Source organism: Hylaeus anthracinus, unplaced genomic scaffold, assembly GCF_026225885.1.
Source record: "Hylaeus anthracinus isolate JK02 unplaced genomic scaffold, UHH_iyHylAnth1.0_haploid 4, whole genome shotgun sequence".
Classification (NCBI taxonomy): domain Eukaryota; kingdom Metazoa; phylum Arthropoda; class Insecta; order Hymenoptera; family Colletidae; genus Hylaeus; species Hylaeus anthracinus.
Window position 1 is genome coordinate 6,696,499 of NW_026535289.1, and position 13,816 is coordinate 6,710,314.

General features: G+C 41.7%; 1 protein-coding gene across 3 annotated transcripts in view; it reads left to right on the forward strand.

Moving 5' to 3' along the window:
- LOC128894864 (calpain-C) overlaps window positions 1-13,586 on the forward strand; it is a 29,509-nt gene extending 15,923 nt beyond the window's left edge. For all 3 annotated transcript variants that reach the window (XM_054156893.1, XM_054156894.1, XM_054156895.1), the window contains 13 exons: window positions 3,487-3,769; window positions 10,783-10,966; window positions 11,061-11,135; window positions 11,247-11,416; window positions 11,573-11,745; window positions 11,860-11,954; window positions 12,033-12,265; window positions 12,360-12,529; window positions 12,608-12,666; window positions 12,754-12,901; window positions 12,968-13,084; window positions 13,150-13,208; window positions 13,296-13,586. In XM_054156893.1, the coding sequence (XP_054012868.1) occupies window positions 3,487-3,769; window positions 10,783-10,966; window positions 11,061-11,135; window positions 11,247-11,416; window positions 11,573-11,745; window positions 11,860-11,954; window positions 12,033-12,265; window positions 12,360-12,529; window positions 12,608-12,666; window positions 12,754-12,901; window positions 12,968-13,084; window positions 13,150-13,208; window positions 13,296-13,322 (1,793 nt within the window). In that variant the 3' untranslated portion in view covers window positions 13,323-13,586. The remainder of the gene's footprint in view (window positions 1-3,486; window positions 3,770-10,782; window positions 10,967-11,060; window positions 11,136-11,246; window positions 11,417-11,572; window positions 11,746-11,859; window positions 11,955-12,032; window positions 12,266-12,359; window positions 12,530-12,607; window positions 12,667-12,753; window positions 12,902-12,967; window positions 13,085-13,149; window positions 13,209-13,295) is intronic.
- Window positions 13,587-13,816: the final 230 nt, after the last annotated feature.

Genomic DNA, 13,816 nt, shown 5'->3' on the forward strand with positions numbered 1-13,816 from the left:
TTCCTGAGTTCACGTTAGTATCGACATTCTGCGCATTCCTCGTAGCTCGTTCAAAATCGCAACAAAAACGTTTCGAGGGATGAAATGAACTAGGAAGAAGTCGAGAAATTGCCGAGAGACTAGTCGTTCCGGTTTTGCGTTCTCGCTTCGTTCTTGTTTTGGAGCGTGCAGAATCCTAACTATAAAACATAATGATATGGTTCACGTGCAAGACGTATTAGCAAACTAGTAAATCACTCTATCTTGGTCAACACTTTAAATGCAAGCCAAGGCGAACGTTTGCTTGATTCTCTTATTTGTTGTTCTTGAACGTTGTGAAGTTAAGGTCGATTTTGAATCGATAAACGTTTAACAGGGGTTAAACAAAGGATTGTAACAGATCGTATTTAAGTTTCAAATAATTCCGCTTGGCACTGTAGAGAAAGCGCGAATTAAATAACTGGTTGAATACCGTGTTTCGCATTCGTGCGACACATTTAGCATTCTTTCGCGACTCGGAGTCACAATTTGTCGACATTATGTTTTATGAATTGGCATTCTTTCAACAACTTCTATGAGTGACCTCGAAATCCCGTAAACCCTGAAAGCGGCTTGGTAACCTTTGACGAACGTGGGAGATAAAGCGTGGTCGTTTCCACGGACGCCATGTCCCAAAGCTGTTACGACCACGACTTTCTTCGACCGGGTTCGATCTGTGAGAAAACGGCGGCGTCGTCCACGACGGTATTCGATATCTCGGCACCATTTAATTAACGAATAACCGAGCCATGGCATTGTGTGATAATCTGACGGTTGCCTCATCTACCGACAGTTTTGCATCATTCTCAAAGAATGCAGCTGTCAGGAATTCACGAAAGTGGGAATGTAGCATCGTTTACTTTCAAGTTTACCTTGCAACTTTTATTTTCTTTGCGAGGAACTGCTCGGTATAAGCATTCACGACATTCGCGAAATTTTTAAGTTATCCTTGACAATTAACGCCAAATCAAACCGTGCAATTTAATAAATTCATTACAAAATTTTAGATGAACTAAAGAGTAAATTTTACCCTTAAGATAAAGGTAACTAATAAAATTAACAAAATTTTACACGTCTCTGATCGACTTTAACGTCGAGAGACTGTGAAACGGGTGAGGGATTTATTAACGTGTTTCCTCGCGATTGTCGCGTACTCGGAGAATTACGACAACGCCAAGTATAGAAGAGACCGTGGAATGCATCGCTAACTTAATCTCGTTCTGTTGGTAGTCGGTGCAATTCAACAGCCTGCGCATCATGGACGGAAGTCGAAGTAATCCGGGAATTCGTGCAAACGCGTTTCACAAGATGCGCGTCGTTCGCAGCATCGTGTCCCGTTAACGCTTACAAGCATGCGAAAACGTGCGCAGACAACTGGGATATCGGCACGCAAACATCTTTTTTCTCGACCTACATGATCGACAATCGAAATTTCTACTTTTGTGTATAGTACACGATGGGCGAAAGTATAAGAATCGATGCGTGACTTACTATAAAATAGAATATAGTCATATTTCTTCCTCAGAAACTTTCTTATCGAACTATGAAATGTCGATGGTGTCTGTCATCTGTTTTGAGAAACACTGGGTATCACAGGCTCGCATAATAAATATAGACATTAATGTTCTCCGAATAATCGAGGCATATTTTTCCGCTCTACAAGCGTTGACACACATGTTTAGCATTCAATGAGAAAATGTAAGCGTAGAGCGACCATGGCAACAATTACTTTTTAACATTCAATAAGTCGAGCGCGGAGGGAAACTATTAATGCGGAAACAACAGTTACGAGAACTGTTGCGCTTCGTAATTACAATTTATAATCCGCTGCGACTATCTCTCGTTTTCATGCTGCTCGGAGAAAGCTGACCTTAAATTGCATTAATTTGAAATCACTTTCGCACCACTCGCGATTAGCGAGTTGAATTCTCGCCTTTCGACGAGATCAACGAAGCTTAAGATCTATCCAGCGATTATCACTGCCTGGCAAACGGTTCTTAGAAAAATCCGACACTAAACATACAGTGACACGATGCTACGAACACGTGTGTGTAGAACTCTGCAAAACCCTTTGTACTCGCGTGTTGCACAATGTGTTAGCAGATCAACTTGACACCGATTTTACTTGCGAAAATCGAACAACGCGCGAGACATTAGCTCGAAGCATGCAATCCTCAATGCTGCACTTTTGCGCGAGCCGTTCGATTCGCTCGGTCGGAGGGACAAGTTTGTTCGCGTGGAAAGATATTTGTTTACTCGCATTAACTGGACACTCGGACGGTTAACGCATTGGTAATCTTCTCGATGTAAAACCGGGTCTCGTCGGGATAGTGAAAGTGGATCGACGCATTCCGTTTGAATAGAGACACAATTTAATCGCGGGGCAATTACGCGGGACATGAAATGATCGATCGGCGTTGTATTAACGTCAATTTTACCGAAGAAGTCAATTTACGGAGCAAATTAATGCCTGCTCGCGGTAATATTTTTGTCTCCCCGCGTGTCGCAACGCCGAAACGAATACTTTTCATGGTCCCACGAAACATTCGGAATAAGAACTTTTGACTGGAGTTATTTTTAAAGTCGAATTATACGTTATAAAGTATTTTTATTCATTGACAACTTATATTTATTTACTTATTTATTAAACGGGTAAATACTCGTTACTATGCATAAGCATATAATACGTACCAATTCCACAAATATGTAAAAATGAAGGAAGAAAAAGTATAAAAAAGTTTTTCAATTAAGCGTCTGATCGCAGCTGCTACAAATGTAGCGTGGACTTACAATAGGTTTCCCAATTAAACACTGGCAGCGAACGTATTAAGAATCTTCTGAACTGTGTTGTGAGCTTGAAAAGGTTAAGAATCACTGTGCCAGAATAACACTCGCGAAACTGCGCGTTCATTCAAGAGGTACGAGCACAATTTCTTCCAGAAGCTGAATAATTATATTTGTAAAACGTTATGTAAGGATGTGTACACGTCAGAATAAAAGCGAACGTGCGAATTCATGAATAACTCTACGAGAAGGTGTTAAAATTATTCGATAAATTATGGAACAGTCTCACCAATTCTTCCTCTAGCGCCGATGAACTTCATGCGCAGGCGAAACAGATTCGTAATCTTCGCGCTACGTGTCGTAACGTCGTGAGAATATGTTCTTGGATCGAAGAGCGATGCGACTACTCTACCTTACTGCATTCGTTCGTTTCACTTTCGTTTTCAAAGGTCTAATCACGGATTGTTCCGTTCCTTCCTCTTCGTGTGTTACCACGAAATATGGAGAGTTATTGGAAAATTAATTTCATTATCTATAACTGTACCTTTTTTAAATAAAACGCATTACTGCAGGAAACAGTGTTGAAGCTTCGACCTCAAAGTGTAATAAAGAAGAAAATGAAACTAGGTGGAACCTTTTAATGGTGTTTCAACATCGATACCAATATTTCTCTTTTGGTTTTAGGCGACAAGTGGTTGGTCTCGTGCCTGGGCGTTCTCCACTTAAGCAAGGGACTGTTCTACAGGGTGGTACCAGCAGACCAAGGTTTCGGAAGCAGCGGAGAACCGCCAGGATCTCCAACCGCCGAATACGCTGGAGTGTTCAGGTTCCGATTGTGGTGGTGCGGTGCATGGGTCGAAGTTCTGGTCGACGACAGGCTGCCGGCGATTCACGGACGGCTAGCTTTCGTGCAGAGCCGACACAGTGATCAATTCTGGCCGGCTCTTCTGGAGAAAGCGTACGCCAAGTGAGTACCTTGAAGCGGTTGAGAGTGGTCTCTTATTTGTCAGTCACGTGAGCGGTCGCGCATGAGATTTTTTCCTTATTTTATTTCTTCGGTCACCTTTATCATGTAATAGAGACTGATGCACTGGGTTTTAATCTTTTGAAGGTTGTGGCACAGCTTAAAAGTTATATTTTTGTATACTTCTATTTAGCAATCTATTTGTGGTATCGTACAAGTTTCTTGTCGGTGGATTCAACGCTAATGACTTAGGGCAGACACAGAGATTAATCACAAATCCTTTTTCAAAAAAAATAAATATACAGTAAGACAGATATTTCCTGCGTCGATGAAGGCATTAATCTCTCTAAGAACCGTGTTTAAGTATATAGCTAGTTGTCCCGGGAAATATTACACAGTTCGAAATCTTCATTTGTCAAGTGATAACTACAGCAACAAGTAACTGCAAGCGTGATGATCTATGGTCTTCTGACATTTTTTTGAAAGCAATTGCATTCCTGTACAGTACCGTATCCGTTCTTCGGATACACAAGAAACCGTGGACATCCACGTGTGAAAGAAAAATTGGCTTACGGTTACTCCCAAGTTAAATTCGTTCTCATTTTATCCAATCGTTCGCTGAATGTTCCGTTTAATTTAAGTGTATCCAAACCATAAATCAGTCGCCAAGAATAGTAGATTAAATTATTTGAAGAAACTTGTACGCAGCATCGAACAAAAATACGAGTTCGTTCCCTGCCGATCGGCCAATTAACCAGCTTGAATCGCACGCGATTTCGCGTGGGTGTAGAAGGCGATGGCGATCGAGGTTCATCGATCGATCTCGGTAAGGTTGATCTTCGTGCTAACGCACCATGAACGTCCACCTGGTGAACGCCCACGCCACCCACTGGAACTTACAAGATCGTCCGAAGTAGCTCGAATGTTACTTCACGTATTTGCATTTGCGCGTCGTATAGTTTTGCAATCGAAATACTTATTAACGTGGTTTTCTGTTGTATATACCACGTCCGTTACACATCGATGATCTTCTTTTTACAGAAAATAGTTTTTCATAGAATTCCGTACGCTTAGAGTAACGGTTCAGGTGTGAACGATTAGCTGCTATTACTAGTAACCTTTTGCGGACGGAGCAGCGCGAAGTCGAACGATATCTGTGGCTGGAACACTTATTTGCATACCGCAGAAACGGGAAAAAACAAATACGAGTACAAGCAAAAATAAAATCGAGTTCCCTACGATGCTGTGGTAACTGTGTAGTATACGTATATGTATAAGATGAACAAAAGATATATTCGTACGTAACAACGTAACATATAATTGGTGTCTTCTTCCTAGGGGTTACGGTATCATCGACAGTTATCGCAAACACAGAAACATTATAGAAGAAGTTACGTACTAATCAAGCTGTTACTTGCGGTATCACATCCTCCTTAACTCGAAACTGATTTGTCTCTCTAAAATATAGGTATACGTATCACCGTCGGACATGAAAGGGTTAAATGGACAACCGAAAGACGTTATCCAGATGGAATCCAACAAATGTCTCTCTCTCTCTCCTGTTATTTATTACGATAACGTCGGTAACGTTACGTCCGCGTCGGTGTCCCGGAACATTTTAATGAAAACATAGCCAAGACGTAATGGCGAGGAAGATACATCGGGTAATGAAGCGATACGATATCGGTATATTTGCGATCGCCGTAAACGAGAGAGAACGTCATACGAGAGGGACAAGGTATATCTTTTTTGATCGTGCGCGTCCCGCGAGCGCAAGATCTACGAAGCGGATCCTTAGCGCGAGTAATGGTTCCGCCCGATCTCTTCCCCGAGGTGGACGGCGCGTTTACGCGGATGAACGAACGACGATGACCGGTTTTGCCGGAGGTCCTTGCTCCTCCTCTTAATCTTTCCGCCTGATGATCGTTCCTTCTTCCTTCCTTCTCCTTCACCTCGTTATCCGCTTCTTACTCGCGTCCCTTGCTCGGCTTCTACGCTTCTTGCCGTCAGGAATATAAGCCCTGACTGGGCGTTGCTCTCGAAACGACTACAACGTGACGGCCTCGAAGAGGAAGACGACCTCGCGATCCGAGAAACAAAAGAGGAGCTCCAGGATAGACCGATAAGAATCGGCGAAGTTCCTTCGGTTTTTATTTACGAGCCACTTGACCGCAGCAAATTTTACAGCCGATAACGCGATATTTATTATGTCCTTGGCTGTACGCGCAAGATCCTGTCGTTGGTAAGGGTTGGGAATATTTTGTTTAGGATGGGTTATATAGGTAGAAGGTGGACGAGTTTCCTTAGCTTCGGTAAGAGCGAACTCTCGATTGTGGGTTATTAACGATAAAATCATGATAAGAAGGAGGATTTAATATTCGAGGTTTATAGGACGTTCAAACGTCTTTTAGTGATCGATACATATTTGCTGGGGATTTCAACGCGTGGTCAATATTATCGATGTTAGATTATGGTATAATATTTACCTATTAATCAAAGTAAAGTGTTGACGATATACGTAATGAGAACTAGGAAGTTGAATTGGTTCAATATTTAGAAAAATGTCTGCAATCTACCCACAATTAAACTAAAAAACACACCTCATACGCTTCAAACAGTTCCTGATAAAGTTGCATATTCCAGTTCTACCTGTTTTAGCAAACATATTCCACATTTTATGGTGTCGAAAATATCTCGTATATTATCAAACACTCTTATTTCTCCTTAAACTCAGGCAATCAGTTTATTAGTTTCTCCGCCAGTCATTTCTCTGGTTATATTGAACCAGTTCACGGAAATCGTCGCTTTTTCTCAAATGCTCGACAGACAAACCCTTGTTTAACGACCGAGAACGCACTTTGCTATAATTTCACCGCAATACGCGCGTATCTTGCGTCACAATGGCAAATTTACGTGTATACATAACGAGGAATTGTTGCGGCGGCACTTTGGCTTCGAAAGGGAAAGCAGAGCGAGGCGATTATAGGCTATAATCTTCCTAGAAAAAGTATACAAACGTTAAATAAACGATGCTTCTCGAGGACATACGATTATTCCTGCTTGTTAGTTTAAAAAATCGAAAGAACGAAAGCATGTAGCACCTCTGGGACGAGGGAATAATTTCACATCTTAACGAGCCAGGCGGACGAACGAATTATTAAATCGCGAAATCGCAATGTTAATTAAGAGATACGTAAGTTTCGTGCATGTGTACATATTTATTTTCGTTAATTTCTGAATATTCGATTCGACTGAAACTTGTTACTTTCATTTTCCGTTCTTCGGTGCAATCCTGACCTCGACATCGAAACTAACAAACTGAGTCTATTGAATCTGAAAATTTGATTTGCAGTTCGATTATTCTGTTCGTGGCAGCTAGAAAACAGTGTGCAATGATGTGCCTACACGTCGTTTATACGTGGCAACGACTACATCGGGCGACAGCATCGCGAAAGGAATCGGGGACGTCGATTCATTAATAATTGATAGCACGTTGCTTGCTGTCTCTCGATGACTTCCGTTCAGCGTGGAATGCACGATACAGTCGATTAATGCCGGAACGTTTGAAATCGTCGTGACGTCGAATCGATTGCGAACGAGATGTTTCGCGGGTTGAAAAACCCGACGCGTTACTTGCGAGAGCTTCTAGTGATGGTCAATTTGCGTTACGACGAACATTTAAAAGGTATCCATTCTTCGACGATGAACATCAATTTACGGCGGGTGCTACGTCATTGGATACAGCAATTTCCGTGCACGGTCGCTATTGTAACGATAATTCCACGGTAGTACGTGTAATTGAAGGTCCTGGATAACTACCAGTTTTGAGACCCGTAGTTTGCGTTCGTCCTTCCCGCGAAAAGCAAATAGAAGTTGCAGAGGAGTCGCGAAATTTCTCTAGAATTAAGAATATAGTACGTATATAAGATATCCTCGTTTTTAATCAGTTACTAAACTATATATTCCTTACTTTTATTAAATTATTCGTTTGTTTTTAGGACCAGAGAGGCTGTACGGTTAATGTTTTCGGAATAAATCTGGATAACTTTCGCGACGACGATCAAGGAATTAGTATTCCACTCGTTCCGATTTAATGTTCCCCAGGATGGCGTGTTCTCCGAGTTGGCATCTTAACGATGACACACTTCTTTCCACGGTGAAAGAATCGTTTGTCGCCTGACCTTTCCTCTTTCACGATAACCCTGTCGTAGATCGCATCGATCCGGAACGCTCGGCGAGTCCAAGCTTATTAATCCAGCGCCAGGTATTAAAATCGGTTAGAAAGCTCATACGTTGGCGTGCCAAGCGCGCGCACGAGGAACGAAAGAATTATGCTCGACGTGATTCTCCGCGATTTCCATTAGAAATCACTATACCCGTGTTCGCCACGGTGCTTCAACTCCCGAGGAATCGCGGACCGACGCGGATAATGCGCTCGCCGAACGTATGCATTCTGCAGTAACAGTTTTTTCTCTCCAATTCCTTACTGTAGCGATTTTATGATGTCAGCGTAAATACCACGGTACATTAACTCCTTAACGCATGGTTTTCTAGCTAAAAAATCTTCCTTTTATACATTTTTATTTGCTTAGAACGTTGGTCCTTTAATAATCTAGTACATAAATAGTATGTTAGTTGTAAACTGCTCGCGATAAAGATCGAATCGGTTGAACTTTCTTTACTCAAAGAAGTGTTTCAACAAGCACCGAGATGACACCGCTTTCCTCTGCGGAAATTCGTGAACAGTGACTCACCCACGGTTAGCATTTGGAAAGAAAGATGTTCGACGAGGGGGATCGGCGTTCGATGCGCGCGATCAACGAGAAATCAGAATTCGGGATACGCCGGTATGCACGGCTATATTCAGCGGGCATGTATATTTGTGCACGCACATGCCAGCCACGGGTACGCTAAGCGAAGTATAACTGCGAATACTTTCACTCGACGAGTAGTTGGTTCGTTGGTTGCCAGCAATGGATCGGAGGTCAGTGCACCGGTGACCACAGTCCACGCTCATATCTGCGGCCACGAAACTGCTCCAACACCGAGCCGTGCTAATGCCACTCGAAAACAAGCCTCATTGACAATTCGTCCGCCCATCAGGGTATCCTAATGCTAACATTTCTTCGTTTTACGAGCATTTAACGTGACTTTTCATGGGTCATTTGTCTTAATTCTTAAATAAGTAGGTGACTTGTAGTCTAATTTCACATTTGTTTCATTTTAATTACCAATATGTACCATCTTTCCTTATCGAGGGAAAAATTGGTTCATATCGCGAAAGTCTGATTTCGATTTGTGTACTACCTCAATCCGATAGCCAATAACTCAACTTCACACATCCTGTGATAATAATAATGTGTTACGCGTCAACGCGTAAATGTACTCCATAGTCAGTCATTCGTAGAATCACTGCTTCTATTAAAGGACGGAGTCCCTCGTGGTGTACAACAATCACGTGAAAAAGATTGCGAACGACATTGCACATCCGCACACGACATCGTCACCCCGTTATATGGTCACGGGACGGAAGTACATCAATGGCAGGACTCGCGTTACCGTTCGCTCGCAAACCGACAACGGTAGAGTTACACAGTCAGCAGAGTGTTACAGATTCGGTCGTAGGTGCGGTGACCCCTGCGACAGCCACAGGTGTCTTAGCGCCGACAATTTCCATTCGATCCTTACCCCTAACGTTTGAATATACTTAACAGCGAGAAAAGTTGACGATCGAGTAACCAGCGCTATAATTAATTTCAATTATTTAATGGAAGGATTCGGTGACTCAGAGTAGATAACAGAAAATTGATGGCTGATGGCCATCCACTAACAGGCTTTTCGCAAAAACTCGTCGTCTTCTTTGCAAGCGTCAGAGACACGAACAATCAAAACCGTCGAGCATATTACCGAAACGTTAATACCTATTCATGCCAAACTGTTCATTTCCGTCAAACATGATTTGATCGGTGCAATAGGTGAGCAAGAGTGCTTACCAAGCGTCATTACCCTGTTACCTCGTCCCGTTTCAATTTACTCTGCCTGGAAACCTCGAACCGCTCCCGAGGTTCTCTTTTTCGAGCGGTAATTGCGGAACACCGAATCCGAAGGCCATACGAGGCACAATTGGAAAACGGATCTCCTCGTCGCGTTGCAGGCCGTTCTTCCTTGGGAAAATACCCATGTGACTGCCGTACTCGTGCGTGTGAATGGTTACGGTTTAGAGATTAACCTGCTCGCGCTTGTGGTCGCGCATACAAAACCTCACGCGCTTATCTGAGCGACGTATGCGGTCGAGGGACGTCTACGTTACTAGGACGAGGAAGGAAAGAGAGAAAGGAACCCCGTTATCTCGGGAATGCTAATTTCCTACCGGGAATCGCACAACCGAGCTGATAACATCGTCTTCTGGCTTGGTTTTCTCTGGGTGGCGGCGGCTTATCAGTCGACGCGAGATCTGCACCAAGCGTCTCGTGTTTCTACTCTTGTGACGATATCCAATGAAACATCAAACTCGTCTATTATATTCAAGATAAATTTTCGTATGTAATCTTTCAATGTAATCTTTATTTCGACTTCCATTGCGTTGAATATGTCTTTACCAGAGTCACCATCTCATTATGGTCGTTAGTTACATTCGTGAGACACAAATTTCCGTGGAAAGTCTGAACTATGGTCGGTACACCTGGCCGGTAACGAGAGATTAAAGATCAGCGAGTGCAACTTTCTTCCCTGAATCGATGACGAGCGCGCGAGAAATCGCGATCGCGCATGGAGAGCTCGTTCATCGTCGAAGAAGGTCGCGGGTTAACAAATTTTTCAACCATTCGCTTTCCCTGATCCGGTCTAGCAACTTTGCACTTGGGAAGACGATGCGAGATTTTCTCTACTTAGAACGGAACTAAACGATGAGATTTCCTGCGCACCTTTCGATCCTGCCCCAACATAATTGATCGTCGATCGCTGGGAATGCAGTCTCAAAACGGAGAAACTGACTGCCATGTCTCGATTCGTTTCAGACTCCACGGCTCGTACGAAGCTCTCAAGTATGGCACCCTCTTGGACGGTCTATCTGACCTCACGGGTGGAATCACAGAGAGCATCGCGATACGCCAGGATCCAACGGCCTGCGGAAGGGCTCTCGCGAAGCTGCTCGATATGACGTCCCTCATCACGTGTACTGTAAATAACAATCAACAGCAGGTAAGCAACATTGCTTTGTTGTCTATAGAAATGCAAGTCGAAAAGTAAAGTAATATAAAAATGTAAAGATGTAAATCTTTCATTTGTCTTACAGACTCGCTCTAGTACAGAAAAGCTTGCTAATGGTATTCAGATGGGCATCAACTATAGGCTCTATGCAATTGAGAGGGTAAGTACTGAGGACAGAAATTGTAGATGATTGAAAGTATGGTAGATTTATACGTACAAATAACAAAGTCAGCTTTACTCGTATTTCACGAATTGTTGCGTAAAATTGCAGGTGGAGACGTTCAATGGCGAGGCAGTCCAGTTAGTAAAATTAAGAAATCCTCTTGGTCCTGGTGGAGAGTATGTCGGTGCTTGGGCAAGAGGTGGCCTCGAATGGGACGAAGTGCCACCGATGGAAAGGGAGCGTTTAGCAGTCAGAAACATGGCCGAAGGGGAATTCTGGTGAGCGAGGGGAATTTTTAAAATACCAGCGAATCTGCGACATTTTCTTTTTTCACGTGCGACAAAAGTGTGTCCCGAACTGTCCTGGCCTTTCCTTTCTCTTCGTGGTTCTGCGAGTCGAACGTGAACTAACAAAGATCACCTCGTTGACCGTAGGATATCCTATTCGGACTTCGTGAAAACGTTCACTCACCTGGAAGTCGTACATCTTGATGCCGAGACGTCGAGGGATGAACCATCGTTGCATAGCAAGCATACTTGGCAAATGAAACTCTATCAAGGTAGTTGGAGGAGAGGCGTTACCGCGGGAGGATGTCGAAACAATCAAGGTTTGTGTTACGGTTCACTCCATTTATGAGCGTTTCGCGGAGGAAGTCCGTTAATGCGTGACATATACGCCCCTTGAAGTAACGATAGCTGTTCTAATTCTATGTACATCGCAGAAACTTTTCACATTAACCCGCAACTGCACCTGATTCTGAGCGAAATGGAAGAAGTGATAGTTTCGTTGAATCAACACTCTATCATGGAGCCAAAAGTAAAGAAATTTTTTCGAACTATACAAATATTTACAATCATTAAAAATCTTAACTAATAAAATTATAATTTCTTCAAGGTAATAGGTTTCACGGCGTACACTTTGCCTAAAAACAGCACGGAATCGATAAACAAACAGTTTTTCAAAAAAAACAAGTCTTTGGTAAACTCGCAGTACACGAATAGTCGGCAAGTGAGTCACAGGTGTCAATTAGAACAGGGTGGTTACTTATTAGTACCCACCACCTTCGAACCGACTCAGGAAACTAGTTTCACGTTGCGAGTCTACAGCAGTAAGCCTTTAAAACTCAAGTAAGCGTATTCCGTATTTATAATTGCAATTTAAACGATACATAATGAATTTAAGCACTTAAATTTCTAATGTTCAATGTATATATCTTATCAGACTTCTCGATACCCAACCGTCCTTAATGAAGTCAGCCATCGTCAAAGCACCACCCCTCGAAGGCAAGGGTTTCTCGCAGTACGAAGCTGTATTTTTGCAGCTTGCCGATGAACACAGAACGGTGAATGCTTTTGAATTGCAGGAACTTCTAGAGGCCTGTTTACCGAATGGTAGGAGAATGAAAATCAGCGAAAAAGAAATAAATTAATGTTAAAATATATTTTATTAAATATACATTCGACTTGCAGACTATATCAAGAGTTGCGCCTGTATGGAAGTATGTCGACAAGTAGTTCTCACAATGGATGTATCCTTAAAATTATTTTTCATTTTTTAAATATTTGCATTATTTCCATCGTATTTTCTTAGTTTTCCTTAAATCTGCACTGAACAGAGCTCAGGAAGCGGTCGATTGAAATTCAACGATTTCAAAGATCTTATGTGCAGTTTAAAATATTGGCAGGCTGCGTTTAAAAATCACACAAAAGAGAAGACTGGTATACTTAAAGCTGAACGATTACGTGACGCGTTGTTAGAAGTTGGTAGGTCCATGTTTGTTAAGGTAACAAATATAACATTTTTAAATCTAAGAAAAGTATTTGAACCAGGATTTCAGTTGAACACGGATGTGCTTTCGATTTTGATTCTACGATACATGAGGAAGGATGGAACACTCAGATTCGGCGATTTCGTTTCAGCGATATTGCACCTAAGTGATGCATTCGGTAGGTATACAATTTTTGCATCTTTATATTTCGTAATCACTAGTATTCTTCTTACTTTATTGTAGGCATATTTGAGAGTAAGGATCCTTTACAAAATGGAACAATAAAATTGAGTCTTGCAGAGGTAACCTCATTTTTTTAAACTAAGAATTAAACTATTTTTAACTAATTATTAAATCATTAATACGAAATATCTACTCCTTTCTTTCAGTGGCTGCGATCATCTTTAATGTGTTGAATCCATTACTCAACGTAATATATGTACCTTGAAACAAACATCTGTAAATAATGTTTCTTTTGTATCGTATGTAGGCTTAAGTTTTAGCCATATTAACGGTTAACGATCAAACCCATCTTTCTTTCTGTTTGTAAAATAATATCATTATTACCTCCATTAGTGATCATCATTCCTTCATCCAAATAAACATTATAAATGATTATGTATAATATGTTGTTTGTATAAGAAATTCGTACTGGATAATAAAGTTAAGTTTATTTTGTACAGTCCCTTTATCCAAGACACGACAAGTTCAACCAGTTATTTAATAAACATACATATTAAAATATAGTGTATTACATATTTCTACAGGGAATACCCAACTATAAGAATTATAGTTCAAATCTATAGTATAAATTTGATTTAAATACAATTTTTCACTATACAACGTTAGGTATAGATATTATTAGCATTCCTACAATAAGTTGCATTGTTCATACAATTTAATATGTGAA